We start from the raw sequence: 24,406 nt of genomic DNA on the forward strand, positions 1-24,406 counted from the left end.
GGAGTTCAATCTATTTAGCTTAATAAAGAGAATATTAAAGGTGACTTCGGTAAGTACCTACATGGGGAACAAATATTTAATAATGGGCTCTTCAGTGAAGTAGAGAACTTTATAACATGATCCGATGGCTGGAAGCTAAAGCTAGATAAATTCAGATGTAAAATAAAATAAAGCATACATTCCTAACAGTGAGGATAATTAACCACTGGAACAAATTACCAAGGGTTGTGGTGGAGTCTGCATTGCCGGACATTTAGAAATCAAGATTGGATATTTTTCTATACGATACACTCTAGAAATTTGGGGAAGTTCTGTAGTCTGTGTTATACAAGAGATCAGACTAGATGATCCCAGGGGTCCCTTCTGGCCTTGGAATCTAGGAATCTAAAACTTTGGGGGATGTACCCAGCCTTCAGGTGATTGAAATTTTTCGTTAACTAGCATTCAGATAAGCAAGGTTTGACTATATAGGGAACACTTTACGCACCAGTGGCAATGCAGCCGTATCTGAAATGAAACACAGCAGTTGTTTAACAGTGTATAGCAACATCGTATACAGTATTCCCTCTAATTTTTCCCACCCATGTGCGGAATGAATTTTGTTATGTGCACCAATTTGGAGGTGATGAGTGACATGTCATCTTCATATTGGTGCACATAACAAAATTCATGGGGTGGGGCTGAGGGGTTCTGAGTGTGAGAGGGGGCTCAGGGCTGGGGCAGAGGGTTGAGTGCAGGGGGTGAGGGCTCCGGCTGGGAGTGCGGGCTCTGGGGTGGGGTCGGGGATGAGGGGTTTAGGGTGCAGGAGGGTGCGCCAGGGCTATGGTGGGGAGAGAGACTCCCCCCAGCTTTCTCTCCCCGCAGCAGCACCTGGGCTGGTGGGAAAAGTTCCTCTCCCCACCACGGCAGCTTCGGGGCTGGGGCTGCAGGATAGGCACCCCACCCCCAGCAGGTTCGGGCTGGGGCTGGGTGAGTGGTGCACTGACCGCACCTGGGGTCAGGTTGCCCTGCCCCAGCCGTGCCAGGGGCTGGGCTGTGCCATGGCTGGGTCCGGGCCACCCTGGCTGCAGCAGGTCCAGACACCCCAGCCGCGGCAGGTCTGGGCCACAGCACAGTTGGGGCTGGGGCAGGGGTGCCACGGCAGGTTGGGGGCCAGTGGAGGCGTGCCCCTCCCCTGGCCGCAGCGGGTCCCCAGCCACGGCAGGTCCCCGGGTAGGTTCTCTGAGCGCCTGCATGGCACTAAATAGGCTGCTGCAAGGCTGCACAGGTTACAGCAAACTTAGTTTATATAGTAGTTAAGAAAAAGAAGTGAAGAATGGCATATCCAGCTAAAACTAGAGGGGGATTTTAGATTGGTAGAATGTAGTTATACAAATTGGAATTTAATCAACAGACCAGAGCAAACTTCCTTTCTATTGCAAGAATTGCAGTTGGATCTTTAATGAGACAAGGGGCCAGGGCTTGTTATCATCCTTCTACATGAAATAACTTTTTAAAAATACTAATGCTTTCCACCGAAGTACAGAGGGTTCCTCACCACCCTTCTAGGTTTCAGGTGCTCTACCTTGGGAGTTAGTTCTTACTTGTACTCTATTTTTTTTTCTTCTTCTTCTTCTCTTTCAGGATTTATCCGGCTCCATTGATGACCTGCCCACTGGAACTGAAGCAACACTGAGTTCAGCAGTTAGTGCGTCAGGTTCTACAAGCAGCCAGGGAGAGCAGAGTAACCCTGCACAGTCGCCTTTCTCCCCTCATGCCTCCCCACATCTCTCTGGCATCCCAGGCGGTCCATCACCTTCCCCTGTAGGCTCTCCTGTTGGAAGCAACCAATCAAGATCTGGTCCAATTTCTCCTGCAAGTATTCCAGGTAAATTTGTTTTAAAAAATAAAATGAGTAGAAATATGATGTTTTATGTAATTTTAAAAATAATTACTTCTGTGACTTGGGCATTTGAAATTCATTCATTTTATGGAAATCTTGCATTTGTGTGGCCTTTTGTTATTAAAATACACACTTACCAGAGATGGGTTCAAACCAAAACTTCAGATCAAACACCCCTGACCTCCAGATTCTTTGAATCTTCTGGTCTAGATCCAAAATTGTGCTTGGTATGTGTCATTATAATGGACCAGTCAAAACCTTTGGTCCAAACACTCTCAACTTTAGAGCAGTACTGTTCAGAGCTTTTCCCTTCGGCCAGTCCTTGGGTCCGTCTGTGAAAAGTCTCACACTTCTTTGAATTGTTCTGGGGCTCTTTTTCATTCTGCTTATTGGTTTTTGTTGTCTTTATTCCCTGGAGTTATAGAGTACCATAAACCCAGGAAGGGAAAATAATTCATAGGCTGTATTATGAATACATAGTTTGTGACATCAGTGCAAACTAGTAAAGATAGTATTTTCCACCTTACAGCTGGAAGGAACAAGAAATCACTAGGATTCCATCCCACCAGTAATAGTTAAAATGATAGTGAAATGTTTACCATTTATTTTCCAGTGCCACTTGGCGTGTGGTACAAGGCGGTTCATGTAGACTAAGACTTTTATAAAGATACCTTAAATTGCCCAGAAGAACAGTTATATGCATTAATTCTAGACACATTCTAAACTGGTCCCCACCTATCTAGTATAGCAGTGGTAGGCTGTGGTCATACACTGAATCATGTGCTTTGCAATGAGGGCTCAAATCAAATGGCGTTGCTGGAAGTCCCAAATTTGTTTGAAAGAACCCAGCATTAAAATATGGGAAGTCAGTTTGTTTATATTTGGTGGACCTCCAAACAGTTATGTCTAGCTAAGTAAATCAGTGTTTTGTCTACCTAATTAATTTTTGACCAGGAAGTGGACATGGTTTTGAACGTCAGCCATCCTGTTCTGTAGAACGATTTGCCATTCCTGGAAGGCCATCTTTCCAAGGTAGCATTTTTAGGAATGACACAAAAACCAGATAGGCTGCTCCTGGCCTAAGCAGCCTCCAAAACCAAGTTTTTCTAACTCTTTTGGTAGATGATGAACTTTTCAGACATGAACTAGAGCAGCTGCTGTCTTCCTGAATCTACAGAAAGCTGCAGTGCCTTTGCTGCTGTTTACACCTTTCCAAACAACAGCTACAGAATGAAATTAACAAGACTGCAATTCAGAAGCCTTGAATAGCAGTGAAATTGACTGGAATATTGACCATTTCAGTCTTCTGCTGCTTGGGAAAGCACTGAGAAGCACCACAGGCAAGTTCTGGAGCTATTCATGGGAAAGGAGAACAGTAGAGACCCTACTCTGCCAGCAGCCAAGTATAAAGTAATGGAGGCAATCACTTCCTCTTTTTGCAGCTTTCTGGAGGCTGAGAGAAGCAGAGCAGTAGGTACCCACCACTAATAATATTAATTGGGTTCTTCTTTGAGTGATGTTTCTATGGATGCTCCTCTGTAGATGTGGCAGCACCCCCTGTGCCTAGGATCTGAGCTCTTCATCAGCAGTGCTTGTCGGACCACACATGCGCACCTCCCCCGTCTCACGCCAGGAGCGGGACATATATATAGCACTGTACGGTCCAACCGCCCCCCAGTTCCTTCTTAACTGCCTTTGGTCTGGGAGGGAATCCGCAGCAGAGTCCACTTCTCCTTTTGCCCTGTTAGGTATTGCCTTAACTGTTACCTTTCAGTGCAGTTTAGTAGTTATTTCCTCCCTTTTCATTCTCTCCTGATAAAAAAACCCCCACTTATGCCTTTTTACCCTCCCTGTTAGTTTGTCCTTAGATTTTCGTTTTCCCACTTCCTGCCCTTCCAAACTGGGAATTTTTCCCCTTCAACTTTATGCCCGGATCTCCAGGGTTTAAGAGGTGTGTTTCCTGCTGGATCGCCTTCCCAGTAACGGATGGTCAACCACAGTGCATTCACTGCCTGGGAGAGGGACACATCCCCAAAAAAGTGTGCTCACTGCCAGGGCCAGAAAAGACCAGGACATTTGGTTGCTACTTCTCCTTATGGGGAAATTACTGTGTCCAGCATCGGACCCTGGCCCAGACAGTTCCCCTCTGCTAGGTTGTCTACCAACCCTCATTCGCCACACCCCTCTAAAAGATCTTCTGTTTCCCATTCTGTTGAGAAGAAACTGGCTCATCACCTTCTGAGACATCGCCCACCAGAACACCATCCCCAGTGAGGTCAGTTGCCTCGACATCCTCAGAGAGGAGACGTAGCTCCAGAGCCTGTCTGAGTACCTCCGGTACCACAGCTAAGCAAAGACCTTAACTGGGCTGAAGACCTTAACTGGGCAGACCTACAGACCGAGACACAAAACCTTGAAAAATAGTGCCAACCGTCCCAATCAGACCAATGTCGGGTATTATGGCACTGATAGCGCTATCAGCGCCGATGTCCATTTCAGCACTGAGCAAGTCCTCGGCACCAAGCAAGTTTTCCACTCCGTCTACTGGCTGCTCAGGAGAATACATCTCTCCCTCAGCACCAATACTTGTGCTGGTGCCAGTAATGCCCCTCCCTCCTCCCCAAGAGTACAGATACCCCAAGGACCAACTTGTCTCTTATGCGCCTGAGTCACCACTATTCAGACATGACCTCCCTCTACTTCCATCCTTCTCTCCAAACTCACACCATTCTTCCCTTTCCCCTCCAAGGACGGCAACACCCTTCCCCAGCGACATGGAGAAGGAGGAAGAGTACTCCATTCCACCCTCTTACTCAAGACAGGCTCAAAAGACTTCCTCTACTCATCCTCACTATCCACAGTCCACAACTGGACTTGGTCCCTAATACGGACCTCCATGGATTCAATGTGCCACTCCCTCAACATTGACCCTACTGGGATCCTTGGACCATGTACAGAGCACTGTTTGGGAAACCTCCCATGGAGCAAAGCCGGAGGCCTACACCTTCACCTTCTCCATTGGTCTCTCGACCACCAGAAGCTGAACATCTACCTCTAGCAGAAGAGAAGGGAGGACACGAGGATGAAATTCTACCAGCACTCCACTTCTCTTCTTCCTCTTGCCTGATGAGGCTATCATTAGTGCCCTGCAAATCTGCAGATATCCACAGACCATTTTTGCGGATAGTGGATCAGATGCAGATACAACCACACAGGGCTCTACTCACCAGCGGCGCCTGGCCTATGGCGTCCAGCTCAGGCAGCCTGGGGGGTGCAGCGCACTCGGGGCTGGCGGCAGCAGCCAGTAGTTGGGGCTGGGTGAGAGGTCGGAGTTGGGGCTGTCCAGCACTCTCTCACCGTGCTGCTTCCAGTCCAGCAGCTCAGTCCCCTCGGGCAGCACCAGCATTCCCACCATGGCCCAGTCCGGCAGCACTGGCCATGTTCCCGGGCCCGACCTGCCTACTCCTGCCCCAGCGCCCCACCATTCACCCCACTGAGATGCAACACGCACTGCTGCTGCCGTGTGCCCTCACTCGCAAGTCCCCCAGAGCAGCATCTAATGCAACGCCCCTTCTCCCCAAGTCCTCCTCCATGCCGCCCCTTCTCCTCGAGATACCACCCCCATACTGCCCCTTAGCCCCAGTGCCCACCCTCGCGCTGCCTCTTCCCTGCAAGACCCCACACGCCCACTCGCTCCCTTCACCCCCCACCTCCATTGCTAGCCCTTGTGAGCTGGCTTGCTGCTGTGGATGCAGATACAGGTAAAAGATGGCTAGCAGATTGTGGGTTGGATTGTAAGTTGATCCTGGCGGATTGGATGCGGATCCACATTTTTGTATCTGTGTAGGGCTCTAGCTATCATGCCTCAACCCCCTACTGCAGCTGACAATGTCAAACATTTTCACAGGATTGCAGACTCCCTCCAGACTCCTTTGGAGGGGGTGAAAGATCAACAACATAAGCAACTTGACATCTTGCACACATCCTCCTCCTCCAAAATAGCCTCCCTGCCAATGAGGCCTTCTTGATCCCGCCAAAGTTCTCTGGCAGACCCCAGCGTCCATCCCCCGACCTGCAAGAAGGTGGACAAAAAATATTATGTTCCAACAAAGGACTTGCAATTTCTTTTTTCTCACCCCACCCCAAATTCCATGGGCTTCAATGCCGTGCAAGAAAAAGGATGCCAGTACGAATCTCAACCCACACATCATGACAGAGACTGGAAGTGATTGGATCTATTTGGAGGCAAGGCTTATTCGTCTGCTATGCTCCTATTCTGAGTATCCAGTTATGAGGTAAGTACAATTAAGTCAACTATTCTAAAATACAGGAACTCTGCCATGACCTTCCTGATGACAAAAAAGACCCCAGGCGCTCATATCCAAAGGACGCTTCTTGGCCCCTTATAGCTTTACAAGCCTCTTTGGACTCCAGGCATACCACTTCCCATTCCATCGCAACTGCTGTAGTCATGAGATGGGTGTCATGGCTCCACCTCTCCAAGGTACAAACTACTGTCAAAGACCTATCCTTTGAGGGCCCCAGATTATTCACTGAGCGTACGGATGAATCCCTAAACTCCCTTAAGGATTCCCGAGGAACTCACTTCTCTCTTGGCACTTACACACCAGTGCCAAAGAGATGAAGAGAGCAGTGTCCTGGAAAATACCAACTTCTCCCACGATCCTGACCACCACAATACACTCCCTAGCAGCAATACAATATTCAGCGCCATCGACAGAAGCCCCCTACCAAACGCAGGCATGTGACTCCTCAAGGGGCTACCTCCCATGCACCATCAACCAAACAACAATTTTGAAGGTGTGGTTTAGGTCCTGAGAAGCCTCCCCCTGTTCCAGTCACATCAGTCATTTCCAACATCCCACCAGTTTAGCAACCGCTTAGCCCCCTTTTTTCCATCATGGTGGCTGATTACCTCAGACAAGTAGGTTCTAGAGAACATCAGGGAAGGATACTCCATCTCTTTCCTATCTATCCCGCCCCACCACCTTCCCTCTTCAACAACACTTCTCACCAGCCCATCCCACAAGAAGAAATAAATTGTTTTCTGCAACTGGCAGCCATAGAACTGGTCCCATCCCAGCACAGAGGGAAGGGTTTACTCCCATTATTTTCTGGTCCAAAAGAAATCTGGCAGGTGGAGACCAATCCTGGACCTTTAAAACCTAAACAAGTTCATCAAACTGCAGTGCTTCAGGCTGGTTACTCCACCATTATCCCAGCATTGGAGCAGAGGGACTGATTTTCAGCCCTTGACCTCCAAGATGTGTATTTTCTTCTCACAATACATCCTGCCCACAGATGTTTTTTCTGGTTCATCATGGGGACCAACCATTATCAGTATAAGGTACTAGCCTTCAGACTGTCGACAGCCCCTTGTGTGTTCTCCAAAGTCCTTGCGGTAGTCACTGCCTACCTACGCAAAGAGGGCATCATCATCTTTCCATACTTGGATGACTGTCTCCTCAGGGCCCATCCGAAACCAATGCTCTTTGCAAAAAGAAAAGGAGTTCTTGTGGCACCTTAGAGACTAACCAATTTATTTGAGCATGAGCTTTCGTGAGCTACAGCTCACTTCATCAGATGTATACCGTGGAAACTGCAGCAGACTTTATATACACACAGAGAATATGAAACAATACCTCCTCCCACCCCACTGTCCTGCTGGTAATAGCTTATCTAAAGTGATCAACAGGTGGGCCATTTCCAGCACAAATCCAGGTTTTCTCACCCTCCACCCCCCCACACAAATTCACTCTCCTGCTGGTGCTAGCCCATCCAAAGTGACAACTCTTTACATAATCAAGTCGGGCTATTTCCTGCATAGATCCAGGTTTTCTCACATCCCCCCCACCCCCATACACACACAAACTCACTCTCCTGCTGGTAATAGCTCATCTAAACTGACCACTCTCCAAGTTTAAATCCAAGTTAAACCAGAACATCTGGGGGGGGGGGTAGGAAAAAACAAGAGGAAACAGGCTACCTTGCATAATGACTTAGCCACTCCCAGTCTCTATTTAAGCCTAAATTAATAGTATCCAATTTGCAAATGAATTCCAATTCAGCAGTTTCTCGCTGGAGTCTGGATTTGAAGTTTTTTTGTTTTAAGATAGCGACCTTCATGTCTGTGATTGCGTGACCAGAGAGATTGAAGTGTTCTCCGACTGGTTTATGAATGTTATAATTCTTGACATCTGATTTGTGTCCATTTATTCTTTTACGTAGAGACTGTCCAGTTTGACCAATGTACATGGCAGAGGGGCATTGCTGGCACATGATGGCATATATCACATTGGTGGATGTGCAGGTGAACGAGCCTCTGATAGCGTGGCTGATGTTATTAGGCCCTGTGATGGTGTCCCCTGAATAGATATGTGGGCACAATTGGCAACGGGCTTTGTTGCAAGGATAAGTTCCTGGGTTAGTGGTTCTGTTGTGTGGTATGTGGTTGTTGGTGAGTATTTGCTTCAGGTTGCGGGGCTGTCTGTAGGCAAGGACTGGCCTGTCTCCCAAGACTTGTGAGAGTGTTGGGTCATCCTTTAGGATAGGTTGTAGATCCTTAATAATGCGTTGGAGGGGTTTTAGTTGGGGGCTGAAGGTGACCGCTAGTGGCGTTCTGTTATTTTCTTTGTTAGGCCTGTCCTGTAGTAGGTAACTTCTGGGAACTCTTCTGGCTCTATCAATCTGTTTCTTTACTTCTGCAGGTGGGTATTGTAGTTGTAAGAAAGCTTGACAGAGATCCATAACTATTTCACATTTGGGGACAATGTATACCTTCAGATCAGCGGCACTGCTATGGGTACCCGCATGGCCCCACAGTATGCCAACATTTTTATGGCTGATTTAGAACAACGCTTCCTCAGCTCTCGTCCCCTAAAGCCCCTACTCTACTTGCGCTATATTGATGACATCTTCATCATCTGGACCCACGGAAAAGAAGCCCTTGAGGAATTCCACCATGATTTCAACAATTTCCATCCCACCACCAACCTCAGCCTGGTCCAGTCCACACAAGAGATCCACTTCCTAGACACTACAGTGCTAATAAACAATGGCCACATAAACACCACCCTATACCGGAAACCTACTGACCGCTATTCCTACCTGCATGCCTCCAGCTTTCACCCTGACCACACCACACGATCCATCGTCTACAGCCAAGCTCTGCGATACAACCGCATTTGCTCCAACCCCTCAGACAGAGACAAACACCTACAAGATCTCTGTCAAGCTTTCTTACAACTACAGTACCCACCTGCAGAAGTAAAGAAACAGATTGATAGAGCCAGAAGAGTTCCCAGAAGTTACCTACTACAGGACAGGCCTAACAAAGAAAATAACAGAACGCCACTAGCGGTCACCTTCAGCCCCCAACTAAAACCCCTCCAACGCATTATTAAGGATCTACAACCTATCCTAAAGGATGACCCAACACTCTCACAAGTCTTGGGAGACAGGCCAGTCCTTGCCTACAGACAGCCCCGCAACCTGAAGCAAATACTCACCAACAACCACATACCACACAACAGAACCACTAACCCAGGAACTTATCCTTGCAACAAAGCCCGTTGCCAATTGTGCCCACATATCTATTCAGGGGACACCATCACAGGGCCTAATAACATCAGCCACGCTATCAGAGGCTCGTTCACCTGCACATCCACCAATGTGATATATGCCATCATGTGCCAGCAATGCCCCTCTGCCATGTACATTGGTCAAACTGGACAGTCTCTACGTAAAAGAATAAATGGACACAAATCAGATGTCAAGAATTATAACATTCATAAACCAGTCGGAGAACACTTCAATCTCTCTGGTCACGCAATCACAGACATGAAGGTCGCTATCTTAAAACAAAAAAACTTCAAATCCAGACTCCAGCGAGAAACTGCTGAATTGGAATTCATTTGCAAATTGGATACTATTAATTTAGGCTTAAATAGAGACTGGGAGTGGCTAAGTCATTATGCAAGGTAGCCTGTTTCCTCTTGTTTTTTCCTACCCCCCCCCCCCCCAGATGTTCTGGTTTAACTTGGATTTAAACTTGGAGAGTGGTCAGTTTAGATGAGCTATTACCAGCAGGAGAGTGAGTTTGTGTGTGTATGGGGGTGGGGGGGGATGTGAGAAAACCTGGATCTATGCAGGAAATAGCCCAACTTGATTATGTAAAGAGTTGTCACTTTGGATGGGCTAGCACCAGCAGGAGAGTGAATTTGTGTGGGGGGGTGGAGGGTGAGAAAACCTGGATTTGTGCTGGAAATGGCCCACCTGTTGATCACTTTAGATAAGCTATTACCAGCAGGACAGTGGGGTGGGAGGAGGTATTGTTTCATATTCTCTGTGTGTATATAAAGTCTGCTGCAGTTTCCACGGTATACATCTGATGAAGTGAGCTGTAGCTCACGAAAGCTCATGCTCAAATAAATTGGTTAGTCTCTAAGGTGCCACAAGAACTCCTTTTCTTTTTGCGAATACAGACTAACACGGCTGTTCCTCTGAAACCTGTCACAATGCTCTTTGCGTCGTCCGAATGACAATGGACCTTTTCTCAAGGCTTGGCCTTTGTGTAAACCTGGAAAAAACTACACTGACTCCAGTGCAACACCTGTGTTTATGGAGGCAAAATTAGATGCCATACAAATCTGAGCCTTCCTCCCAGCTCAAAGATTTTCTGACTATCATCAATCTTGTATCCATGGTGAGAATCTGCCCCCAAATCTCAGCCAGGCATGTCTCCAGCTACTTGGCCACGGGCAGTGGCCACACTTGTGGGAAAGTATGCACGGTTACTCATGTGATGTCTTCAGGCATGGCTACAGATAGTCTGTGTACCTCACAGAAACAGCCTACACAATCTCCTATCCATGCCTCTGACAGTCAAGGACTTTCTACTCTGGTGGATATAGCCCCACAACCTCTGTGTCGGAGTTCCTTTCCTTCATTCAGCGCCGTCCATGATTCTAACAACCGACGCCTCCTTAATTGATTGAGGAGCACACCTTCACACTCATACAGTGCAGGGCAGATGGTCCTTAACTGAGTCCACCCTGCACATCAACCTCCTGGAGCTATGAGCAGTCCACAATGCCTGCCGATACTTTCTCCCACTGATCGTACATCACACCATCAGAGTCATGATGGACAATATCGCCTGCATGTTCTACATCAACAGGCAGGGCGGAGCAAGGTCCCACTCTGTGCTCGGAGGCACTGAAATTATGGAAATGTTGAATACAACATGGCATTACCATCTCAACTGCATACCTCTCTGGACACCAGAACACCACTGTGGACTCACTGAGCAGCAGATTTTCCCATGATCATGAGTGGGAACTAGATACGTGAGCCCTTCAGCACATCTTCAACTGCTGGAGATTCCCACACATAGACCTCTTTGCCACACCAGAGCACTCCCGCTGCCCTCAATTAGAGCTCTTATGGCATACCCCCCTGTACACAACTTTTCTTTAGGACAAGTTATGCTATGTCCACATCTCACGTTTTTACCCAAGGTACCATCCTCTTTCCATCTCAATCAACCTATCCATCTTCCCTGCTTCTTTCTAAAGCCACACAGCAACCAACAGGAGTCAACATTGCACACCCTGGATGTCAGATGACCACTCATTTTCTGTGTGCACAGAATTAAACCTTTCCAAAAATCTTATTCTTCTCAATTGCTGAAAGATCGAGAGGTGCGGCTATCTCTAAGCAACTCCTTTCCAAGTGGATCTCGCAGTGTACACTTCTGTCCTACCACTACACAATCTACAGCCTTCTCGGAACTAGAGCACATTCCACCTGCTCGCTCTCCACCTCAATCGCCTTTCTCAATAATATCCTGATTGCTGATATTTGCAAAGCAGCCACATGGGCATCAGCAGACACTTTTAGTCATCACTATGCCATTACTCAGCCCGCCACAGCAGAACACTACTACCACACACTGTCCTGTCATCTGCAGTAAATACCGCTCTGAAGTCCCAGCCTTTCAATTGGGGGCACTGCTTCCTAGTCACCCACACTGGAGCACCCAGAGGGGCATCACTCGAAGAAGAAGAAAAGGTTACTCACCCTGTGCAGTAACTGTGGTTCTTCGAGATGTGTCCCCCCCCCGGGTGCTCGACTACCTGCCCTCCTCCCCTCTGCTTCAGAGCTGAAACATAGGCTCTGCAGCAGAGAAGGAACTGGGGGGCAATCGGACCTCACAACGTTATATATACGTCCCGCTCATGGCCTGAGTTGGGCGTGAGATGGGGGAGGTGCGTGTGTGCAATCTGACAGGCACTGCTGCAGGGGGCGCTGCCGCACCAACAGTAAAGCACCCATAGAGACACACATCTCAAAGAAGGTCAGTTAGTGCCCAGGGTGAGTAACCTCTTATGGGGTGGAGGCCAGGAGTCAGGAGAAGACAGATGCTTTGCTTTTCCAGCAGCCAAGGGGGATAGCTGGTTGTAGGATTTGATTTATCAGACACCTACTAACCAAAGGTTGCTATGGAGGATGGATACCCTAGCTAGAGTCCAGGGACAGGACCCTAGTAGAAATCCAAGTGCTCTCTGCTTTCCCAGTAGGTTGGGGGTGAGTGGGTGTTTAATCCTCTGGCTAAGAGCTGCTAAGTTTTTCACGCCATATAAATAAGACTGTTCTTGTCTTCTTCCTCTTTCACCCCACCTGGAATTGCCATCTGGTGTGCCATTGCCGGTTGTCTAATATCTTCCATTCAGCCCAATTACAGCCATGATGCCTTGGAAAAAAAGTAATAGGGAGCTTGTCTGTATTTCTGTGACCTGTGATGCTCAGGCTGCAGTGTTTTTGAAGCAAATATTCTTTAGCGTGCTCCCTCTCTTTAATATTTTCTTTTTGTTGTTATTTTTCACTCCTTCCTCACCCTACCCTTGTTTGTTCTGACCTCACTTCTCTCCTGTTGCCTCCTGCAGTGTCTTGCTACAGCCTCTCCATGTGACATAGATTGGCTCTTTCCATCATTTTCTCTCCAGCAAGTCATTGTAAAAAGAGCAGCTGTTGTGTTGCTGATAGCTATGAGGGCGAAAGCCAAAATGTTGCAGGGGGGTCTTGCTGGGAAGGCCATTAAAAGAAAGGTGTTGCTTTCCCAGAGTTTGCTGGAAGAGAAGCTATCTTTTCCCCATCCCTCCTTTGTTGAAATAAAATCAACAACTAATGGAACATCAAAAGGGCAAACAAGCAGCCCACTATTAAACCTCCCAAATGGCTAATTCCGATCCATTGCCTGTTTAAACTGTTTCTCCACCTTTCTGAAAATTTGCCATCCCATATTGCTTTCTGTCACACGTTGTGAATTTCATGAGAATGGACCGGCACAGGCAGCCCTGACATTGGCACATCCCTAAATCAGTGGGCATTTCCTTTCTGTACTCTTTGAAAAGCTGGACGGATATTTCTTATGGTAAGTGGCACACATATCTGCTGGCTTTGTTTCCATCCATACTATTAGAATATAGCAGGGAGATTAACCATGGAGGGCAGAAAAATCAACTTGGATTTTTTTAAAATCAAAAGTGCATAGTTTTCCAAAACCTGTATCACGTCTCTCTCAGCTACACTTATTATATAGAGCCCATTTTTTGCTCTTCAGTGATTAAAAACAGGCCAATTTAAGATGCTGTTCTATATTTTTATTTCTGTAATATAGACCATTATTTTACTTAACAGAAATAAAGTTCTCTTTCTTTTGTAGCTTTTCCAGAACTAGGTTACTGATTTAAAAACAAACAAACATAAAATGTGATGCTCTGTGCTGGGTTTAGGTTTTGCACTGTACCTAATTCAACCCTAACCCAGTAGTGGAAGCTGACACAGCATAACATCAAAATGTGCTGCCGTTGCCAGAAGATATAGTGGATGTTAATTTCACTTTTCTTGCCTCCTGCACCAGCCCTTTCAGTTTACTAACAAAGCAAAAATGTAAATAAGCTAAACAGTTTTGGTTTGGGGTTTTTTTTGTTTTTTTTGTTTTTTTTGGGGGGGGGGGGTGTTTCAAATTTTTATTTCATTGACCAAAGGCTTTCATCAGCTTTTTCTTCTCTGCAGTGTAAGCAGCAACTGTGTTTAAATATTAAGAAGGGCAAGAGAACTGTGGGAGATTGCTGATAGGCCAGGAAGCTGTTAACTTTTTAGTGTCTGGGCAGATTTCATGAGTTAAACAACATTATTTTTGAAACCCTCTGCAAAGAGGTTTACTCCGTTCGACACACTTTGACATTTTTGACGCTAATTCTTCATGCATTGTGGATGTTGTGTTTAGAAATATCTAAGGGCTTGTCCACCCAGAAATTTAGTGCATGGCAAGCTGCAATGTAAATCTACAGTGCAGCAGCCTGCTGTGCACTAAGTGGCTATGTGGACCCTGCTACTGGACACTAACTGTTCTATAGTCCACTTTTGCCCACTTCTGTTACACCCAGGCTTGTTGCTTGTCGAGTCTCCATGTAGAAAAGTGCTAAGGGGAAAACAGTGGCTTTTGACATTGTTGGGTGTTTTCATTTTATCTCTCAGCATTTTTGTCATATGAAGGAAAACCAGCTGTTTATCAATAGACAACATTGCTACACAGCACGTTAGCACAGAAAGTGAAGAACAATATTATCTTTATTCAGTTTTAGAGAAGGATTGCAACAAGCTAAACTGGAATTTGGTTGGGATATTGGGTTTAACATTCCTAGGCTATGTCTCCATTGCAAAAAAGGTGGTGTTTGTTTTTTATCGAGAAATATAGTGTTGACCTTGCCTAGTTAGTCATGGTAAAAGCTATAGTGCCTTGTCTACACTAGGGGCTTGTCTACACATAGAGTTATTCAGGAGTAGGTATTCCTGAATAACACCAAGTGTGGACACTCTTATTCCAGAATAAGAGTGCCTTGTTTTGGTTTAGCTTAATCCACTTCGAAAGATCTTTAATGACCTTATTAAATGATCTTTAAAGATCTTTGATGACCTTATTACTGACTCAGGTGGTCAGTATCTGAGTATTATATCCCAGCTGTGTAGCCATTCTTCTACTCACAGAGTACACTAGTTCCAGAGAATGGGTATTTCCCACTGTGTAATCAACACCACTTCATGAGTTTTTACCTGGAGGTCTTCCATATGTGTACTGATCAGGCCCAAGTGTACTTAACTTCTAAGACCTGACAGAATTACAGTACAGGGTGATACGGCTGCAGGCATGAAAGAGGGAAGTGTGATGGGGTGTCTGTGAAGTGTTGTGGTTGGAAATCCAGCCCAGCCTCCTAATTTGGTATACAGACTAGTTAATATGTGGGCAGATTAGAAGGATTAATTAGTGGAGCAAGGAAAAAATGATTAAGGGTTGTCTATCGTAGGCTAAAATGAGGTTTCAGAGTGAGAATCGGAGCAGGAATGATAGTCTCTTTCATGTCTGGCTAAAAAGTAAGGCCTGTGAAATAAAGTATTTCTACAAGCATGACTGGACTAAGACAAGTTGATTGGAAATGTCTTCTTTTAAACTACACTTCAGAAAATCTCAGACTTCCTTCCCCAATGAGCCAAACTCTGTGGTCCTTACTTAGGAGGGAAAAATAACTTGCTTTACTACCCACAGTTACTAGTGTATTAAAGCATTTGTTGTTTCAGCAAAATTATTTTAGAGAGGTGAGTACCATATGAGCTGAATTTGTGAACCTTCATTTTTTCCAATAAGTTTACAGGTGCCTAGTAGTACCATTGCAAGACAAGATGGGGGTAATTTCCCTTTAAAATGGACATGGTCTTCCTGCCTAGACAAAGATTATTTTAACACATCCATCAATATTTCCCTCTTGGCTTCTCCGGAGGCAAAACTCCTGCAACAAGTGTTGCAAGGAAGATGCATGCTGTTTATTGGCAAGCAGACCAGAAAAAAAACAGAACACAAAATGCCATTGACATAGCCATGTTTTTAATCACCAGCAGTGCACAAAATATCTATTCAGCAGTTTTACAAACCTACAATGCTTGCAAGGCTGTGGATTTCCCTTACAAATGAAATATTAGAATGTTCCACATAGCAGTAGTTTTAAAGCCCTTTTCCAATGATTCTTAACAATATTTAAAACTTTTATACTGCAATCCACTTTCTTTTGAGAAGGGGAGAAGGAATAGGCAATTTGTAGGTACTCTATCAGAACTGGCTCCTCGCTTGCAGTCTTATCAGAGAGGTCAAGGAACTATTTTCATTTCTGGAGGTGGTCTCTCCAGATCAGAGCTGAGGCACAGTGGCAAGGAAGAAGCATTAGGGAAACTTACACTGCTACTACAGCCCATGTTGTGCTCTGTTGAGGACAGAGAGCTTCAGTTTCCAGGACTGTCAGTCTGGTACTTTTCAGCATCACTAAATTAAGTTGAAAATGAAGAAACAACCAGCTAACCAGAAAAAATAATTATTTAAAACAGTCTTACTGCTTTTTTAAAGTTTTCTCTGTTGCTTAACATACCATATGTGTCAGTCCACCTGAATCTTTGGTGACAAGGGTGTGGAAACCCAATTAAAGTCTTTGAATAAGTTTCTAGTACATGCATTTTGGTTCACATACAAAGTTCAAATATACCTACTGAAGCTACCAAAAATATGAAAATCATTCATGTCATGTCTTGTGGCTATGCACTGCATGCTGAGGTCGACCATAGGGCAAATACAGTTTGCTTCTAATTTCAGCATTTACTGTTTGTGTTCCTTGATTGTTACGTGTTGCTTCCAACCCACTGATGCCTTCACCAAGGAACACGTATAGTGCCTGTGCTTACCTTACGGGAAATTGAATTTTTATGTTCTTATGTGGCTACATTTAGTTCCTTTCTTCCATTTCATGTATTGCCACAATAAAAGATAGGTGTGGATGTCACAAATGGAAAGGCTTCCTTTACTCTCCCTGGTGCTTTGCATTATTGAGTAATGATTGATGGGTTTACAGGGAAAGTCAGTCCACTCTCACTTTGTCAATTAATTGTTGTTGTTGTTGTTGGCAGTTGAACATATTACATTGATAAAGCTTTCCATAAATCTAGTACAAGGTATATTTTGTTTTCTGGAGTAGAGTGGTTTGTCGGTGCCTACTTTCCATGTAGGGTGGATATCACTACTCCTCCTTGAAATGGTCCAGTTTGGGGTTGTTCTGTAATTACCATCAGTATCAACTTCAGGAAGGTATTGTGTGTCCTTACTTGGAGCAAGGTATCAGAACAAAAGCCTGGAAGCCTTGTGAGTTAAATTTAGGCCAAATAATAAAATGGGATTTGTCCAGCAAAGAAATTGTTTCCACTATGCACTCGCCCCTCCAATTTCAGTCATGGCTAGTATTTTTGAGAAATGAATTTTAAATAAGAAATATCTTCTTCTTCTTTGTAACAATATGTGTGTGGACTGAGCTGTTGCTTCGCAATATATGTGTGGAGCGTTAACAGTTCTGTTCCATAGTCAGATATGGAACTCAGATATCAGACATGGTTTTTAAAAACTAAATAGACAATAAACCCACTCTGATGGTGAGATTTTATGTTCATTTCCTCATCCCCAGATAGCTCAAATTATTGTGATGTGTTGATTGATTACAGCAGTTAAGTTTCTTGGTAATCAGTTTCATCACTTATTCTCAATTCAGATTTGCACCTTTGATTTCTCTTCCACAACAGTGTGATGTGGGTTGTCGTTGACTAATGAAGAACAGAATTGGTTTCGGCATGAGACAAACGGAATGCCGACACCAATCCCAAAATGCATTAATCTTTAATAATCCACATCTGTATGTTTATAAATGATATAACCAGGGGTTGCTAATGTTGATACGTCCCCTTCCAAACAGAAACTGACATAGAAGTTCGTATTTGCAAACTACATTAAAGGCATATGGTTGAATGTTCTGTGTGTGACCTTGCAGAGGGTACTAAAATGATGAAAGTTTTAAGTTGATTAAAAATACATGAAGCATTACTAGGCTCTAGCACTAGTCTTTTGTGTTTCCCATTGTTGGGCAAGTTTAAATATGGCATGATAGATCCTGTCTCAAGGAAAGTCAGATTCGTAAAATGCTGTTTGGAACCTGCTTTGCCTTTGGAGGCTTTTACTCATATAATATCCTAGATTTGCTTTTTTCCCTTCCTGGGGGCTTTCTTTTTTCCTGTTGAACACAAGTGTGTATTATGTTGAGATGCTCATGTTATTCACGATAAACACTTGTGCAGCTTCATCCTCATGGGGGTGGGTGGGATTAATTATTGGTCTTACCTTTTTTCTAACAAAGTATCTATTAATTACAGGCAGTGGAAGTTGCAAAGTTAGAGTAGAGCACAGAACAGCAGCACACACGTAAACTGCTTCAATGCTGCAGATCAGCACTGTTCCAATTTCCACCTGCTTGCCAGAACTTGAAAAAGGAGAGATGGTGAGAAAAAATGAGGGAAGAAGGAAGAGCCTGTGGAACAGTGGGAATATCTTAAATTTAGCAAATGATGCCACTTCACTTATCGCTGGCCACCCGTGCTGTCCCCGAAGTGTAGACAAGAACATGTCCTGGATAGTCTTCATCTATACTTAGGGGTCAGCAACATATGTTGTCAGCTGTTGATTTGCAATTATTCCCAAGTGTAGACGGGTGCTGCAAGAGGAAATGTAGTGGGGAGTCTAAGAACATTTTTTATCCTATCTTTGGTGTCCCACATGATTTTCACATTGAAGATGTTGTGAATTTCCAAAGATTATAGCTGAACTACCAATATATGCCTTTGGTTATGTTAAAATTGTGATGTAGTCAGTTTTTATTGGGAAGCAAGTCCTATGAATTCACGCCTTCCCTTAGAACTTGCGTTAACTTCCTAAATTAAATTCTTAATGTATTTTAAGGTTTCATTTTAGAAAATAGAAAATTTGAATGTAATATAAGGAGGCAAGACAACTTCCCTATCTATTGTTAAAAGCTTACAAATTGGATGAATTGCAAATTAAAAATTTTGTTAATTGAAATATAGAAAGCAATTAAAAACACATTTGTTTTCACTAGCTGGAACACATAGTTTACCATAGTTAAAAAAGGTGTAAAGTAATGTATCAACTATTCCTACCGGGCTAGCCCTTACTCTGCTTTGACTCACATAAATCTCACTGAAATCACAGGTGAACAGGACAGAGGAAGAACTGCAGTAAGGATTTGACTCATACATTAAACAGATATGTACATGTATTTTGCTGTATCACTTGTGAAGTGCCTGTTCATTATGCATTATTTTCTCTCTTGTGGGTTATTCAGGAAAATATAATTTAGCAAATACAATAATAATAATTTAAAATCACTGTAGAGGTGTGATAAAGTGTGTTGGACAGGCTGGTTTCTTTGTGCCCTTTGTGCCCCTCCGCCCCCACCCCCAAACTTGCACAATTGCGTTGGATGTTTTTGGGGCACAGAGAGAAAAACCTGTGAAGGGGGTTTTTGCTGGGGAGGCTCCAATGAGAGCTTTTGAAAAAAGTCAGTGGCTTGGCTTTGAAAAGGCCTGTCTAGTGTGGAGCAGTGCTTGAGTGGAAAAAAGGGAGCAAGCGCCTCATCTAATCTTTCTCCTGGGGACCTAGGTGGACAAATTGGCAGCCCTGTTCACAGCCTTTCTTTTCCCCCCTTCCCTTTGTACCCTAAGAACGGCTAATCGGATCCATGCTGCTGCAACTGTGGTTAGTTATTACCAGAATAAAAGCAGATTTCTTCAAAAGAACGGATGGGGGGAAACGACTGTACAAAATTGCAAGGTTGTTAGAATCTTAAATGCACAGCAGTCAACTCCCCCCCCCCCCATTCTGAATTATACGATGAATACAGTCTTTCATCTGTCACTGTGCACATTTCTTCAGAAGGCAGCCAAATATTAAGCTTCTCATACAACACAAAAAATAAAGACGCTCGAAAGAGGCAAAACATTGGGGAGGAGGAAGAATAAGAAAAGAAGAAATCAGGTTTTGTCTTTATTAATTTGGGTCTGGTGAGAGAAATATGAGCTTCCCTGCTCAATTCAGTTCCTGCTCCTCCGTCCCCCAGCCACCATCTCTGAGTGCAAGGATTAGAAAAGACTTAACTAGTTGCTCTCCTGAGCTGTATGATTCTGGACTGGCCTCCAGCAGAAATATTGCACGCTGTGGTAGCTCCCCAGTTTAATGGAGATTGTGCATTAAATGAGCAAAGATGAAAGTGGAAGGAAATAGACCCCTAAAATGAAACTTCTCTGTATCTCAATTACAAATCTCAAGTAGGTGTTATTGGGGATAGACAATGATTCCTAGGTTTAGGTTAACTTTAATATTTTCTGTTATAAAAAAAACCTTGCGACCTTCTTTTGAATTGCTCTGGTACCCCCATGGTTTGCAACAGGACTTTGAAATTTGGCAGTAAGATAATCCTTGGGCAGAAAGATGCTTTTTGGTGGCCTCATGAAAATCCATTCAGATTTGGCCGAGTTGTGAGCTGTTGAAAGTTGCCATTGGCTATCTGTATTTCACACAGCTCAGCTTGCTTAGGGGTTGTTGCCAAAAACTCTCAAATTCCCTAAATCGTGCATTGCAGTGGTGTCTCACTTCAGCAATCCATACCCAGAGCAGGACCTCTAGATGGGACACAGACAAAATGGATCCTTCTGCTGCCGCTTTACCCCCAGGGACGTCCGCTCTGCCTAAGGGAACATCCCCTGCACTGGCATGCCTGCTTAGGAGTCTGTGCGTGCTTAGACTCCCTGTTTCTACTAAGAAGTGCTAATAATTCTTTGCCCTTTTCAAATCTGCATCTCCAATATGGCAGACCCAAGTTTCAGCCACACACTACAGTGATGAGCACTGCAGAAAAATCCGTGTGGTATTTAATAATTCCATAGGCAGGGCAGCGTTTGCATGGTGTGCAGTAAATTAGAATTTGGGGCAACACACTGAGTGGTGGAGGATAAAAAGAAATGTTGAATAAGCTCCCTCATTCATTGAGCACCACCCATTCTGTGCACTGAATGAGACAAGGGGTTCTGTGGGACAAACAGCATATGCTCATGAATTAGAGACTGTATCATAATACTTGTGCATAAGAGAGGGGGGCAGAATTAAGGTTACACAGGCAGTTTTAATTCTGATATTTCCTGGCTTTTGAGTGCTTGACTTCTCAACCTAAGGAGCGTTCTTTAACACAGAAGTGGTTTTGGTTGATTGGTTTGTGGTTCAGTTTGGTTTTGTTTGTTTTTGCTTTGTTTTTTGTAATATAATGTAGTGTTTATATTATGGTAGCACTCAGAGGCTCCAATCAGGATCAGGGCTCCATTATTCTGGACGCTGTGAAAACATGAAAAAAAGACACAGTTCTGCCTTGAAACTCTTACAATTTAAGAACTAGACATTGTTATGAACAGTAAAATAATTCTTACTAGTTGTTGTTTTTACGTGATTTGTGAGAGTTAATATGCATTAGAGAAACCTGTGGCTTTGATACAGTATTTAAAGGGCTAATGTGGGAGATTCAGGGCCAGATCCACTGATATCCTGTGTCTGCTTTGCATTGCTCTTGTAACTCAAAATAGCTATAAACCTGGCTTAAACAGCTGGGTAAACTGAGTTTACGGCTACTTTACATTGCTATACCAGCACAGATTAGTCAGATGTCAACCTGGCCCTCAGAATTCTAGTTAGCCTGAAGTTACAATGTCAAGAGGTGTGAGGGCCCCAGCTTTATTCTAGTCAGACAGAATGAGAACTGGCAGCAGGAGCAAAGAACTGAGATGTGGAAAGTAGAAAAATGATAATATAGCAGTGTCTTCACAGCAGCACGGCTGTAACTATAGCTAATATTTCAATTATAAAAATGCATTTTAAGGGGTAAAATATGTGATTTTTTTCACCCTGGGGTCGTGTGCAGGAATAAAAAATTGAGGCTTTTGGAGGGGCCCCGGGGCTCGCAATCTCCTCCGCAGCCCCGGGGCCAGAGGAGCTTGCTCTCCCCGCACATGGCCCCAGGGCAGCTCACCCTGCCTCCTCCCCTACCCTAGGGCAACTTGCTCTGCCCCGCCACCACAGAGCTGGAGACGTTCTGTGCCCCTGCTGTGTACTGGAGGTCCATGCCCCTGCTTGCCCCCCTCCTCCCGTGCATGCCCCTTTTTCACCTCTAAATGTGGGGAGAGTTCTTAATCAAGATTCAGATTTTCTTAATAGTTATTTTTATTTGGTTTTGGTTTTGTTTATAGAAAAGAGGGTTGTTATACATTATCAAAAAATATGCTAGCCATAGATTCCTCCCTTGTTGACCACAATACCATGTCTTTTGTACGCTCATCTTTATGATACTGCTAGAAATCTTTATCATCTGAGTGTGCAAGACAATTCAAATTCTCTGGCTACTTGTAAACGTAAAACAAGGGAACCACTTTGGCACAATGGGCTGCAGTTAAAACACTCTGCTGTTTGCTCCAGCTAATGAGGAGCAAACAAATCCAGCCTGGGCACATTGTAACAACTTGCCTTCCAAATGTGCCAAGTGACTTCTCTTAAGCAATTCAGTCACTGAAGATTATGAATAACCATTTTTTTACATTATGTACAAGATAAGAGAACCTGGGACACATATAAACTAAAAATGGATTTTACAGAAAGTGTATTAATGAAAAATAGTTTATAAGTTTTGTTAATACGGCAGGAAGCTTAGTTACCTAGGATAGGTAAAGGGAGAAAATAACCCTTCTTTTTGGGTGAGCGTGGGATCTGGACACAGAGGGAGAGTGAGTACAAACCACATGTCAAGGCTTCCTTTCTTGCACAATCAGGCCCTTAGAATACATCTTCCTCTCTGAGGTCAAGTCCATTTGCGCCCCTCTTCCACTACCTCTGAGGGCTAATTTAAAATTACATCACTAAAGCCCCTGTTCAGGAAAGAAGCCCTATTTAGGAAAGCACTTAAGCACATGCTCAACTTTAAACAAGTTAGCACTTAAACACTTTGCTGCATTGGTTCCAAAGAGCACAATCCTTTGAGACATTGAGTGCCTCCTGCATTCCCATTATATCAGTGGGCATTCAGGGCACTCAGAATCTCACAGAATGTGTGTGGCAGAGGGTAGTTTTGGGTCCTAGTTCCCTCTAATGCTTTCTTCCCTGTTCTGGCTCAAAGGCCTTCTCTTTCTTGCTGTATGTTGGCTCCAAGGAATTTACACTGCTTTGTTAACTGCAGTTTTAAGTGCTCCCATCTTGATACAATCTTCTCTTTAGTACTTTTTCAGTTTAAGTGGTATGTCCCAACTCTCTTCAGTCCAGCTCTCTGAAAGATGCAATTTAACTCTTTCTGCCTGCCTCTGTTTCAAACCTTCATACAAAATATTTAAGAGTTTAACCTAGCATATTTTTATATGCAGAAAAATCATAGTCTGTCATTATATTATTAACCATTTAAAATGCTTTCTCCTCTTTCTCTCTCTCTAATTTTTTCTAATAAAAGGTTAATTTTTAAAAATACTACAGTCTGATAGGCAATTATAACATAATGTGGGCTCCCACTTTTGGTATTTTAACAACAAAGTTGAAAAGATTGTTATCTAAATTTTAAAATTTCATTGTGTATGCACCAGTAGTTTCATAAAGATTTTTATAGGCACTGCATTCCACACTAAGTATAATATACAGTAGAATGGCAAGTACACAGTGCTGCTGATTTGAATGGCACTCCAGCTACCAAGATTTACATGTGACAGTCTGACTGTACGAAATCTACGGAAATGGAATGGTATGTCATTGCCAAGTATTTTAACACACATTACTCTATTTGCTGTGATTTTGCATAATAAAAATGCTGTGCAACATACACAGTAGTGTTTATCCTGCATAAATTCTGGCAGATGGAATATCTCATCAGTGTAGCAACAGCGCTAGACAAAATCATGGGAAAAGGTCAGCTCTGTTAAAAGTTCCATTTGTATTGCACTGGGTCAAAATAGTTTGTCAGTGAAAAAAAATGTTCTTTTTCTTTCAAATAACTACAGTAATGTACGAAAACACTTGTTTGCATTCTTTTCAGTTTTCTTTCCAAATTTAAATAAAAAAATCAGTTAATACAGACTTAAAAGTACTGTAGCTTCTAACAGGGGAGTGGGGAGGGAAGGTTTGTGCCCATTCTTGCTTCTTTTTGACATAGTGTCTGAAGGCCAGAAAGGGTGGCTCGGTTGGTAGGTTATTTTAATAACAGTTACGTCTTTCTTTTGATTGTTTTTTACCTTAGAAATATCTGGAATGTCTGGTCTTCCCTAGCTGTGCTGAAAAACTTTTTGGCATCTCAAAAATGCATAGTAGGAATTTTATAAGCTTCACATTGAAGATTTGGCGGGACTTGAATTCATAACAAAGGCCCGCTTCTTCAACACACAGTCCACACAGGTAGACCTGCTGTGACTGCACAGAGCCCCATTAAGTGCAGCATTTGCTTACCCATTGGACATTGCACAATCAGGCCAATGAAATTTTTCTCCATA

General features: G+C 44.0%; 1 protein-coding gene across 16 annotated transcripts in view; it reads left to right on the forward strand.

Moving 5' to 3' along the window:
• ARID1B (AT-rich interaction domain 1B) overlaps positions 1–24,406 on the forward strand; it is a 408,038-nt gene that overhangs the window by 272,488 nt on the left and 111,144 nt on the right. For all 16 annotated transcript variants that reach the window (XM_048844164.2, XM_048844156.2, XM_048844161.2 and 13 more), the window contains one exon: positions 1,624–1,867. In XM_048844164.2, the coding sequence (XP_048700121.2) occupies positions 1,624–1,867 (244 nt within the window). The remainder of the gene's footprint in view (positions 1–1,623; positions 1,868–24,406) is intronic.

This window comes from Caretta caretta, chromosome 3 (genome assembly GCF_965140235.1).
Source record: "Caretta caretta isolate rCarCar2 chromosome 3, rCarCar1.hap1, whole genome shotgun sequence".
Taxonomy (NCBI): Eukaryota; Metazoa; Chordata; order Testudines; family Cheloniidae; genus Caretta; species Caretta caretta.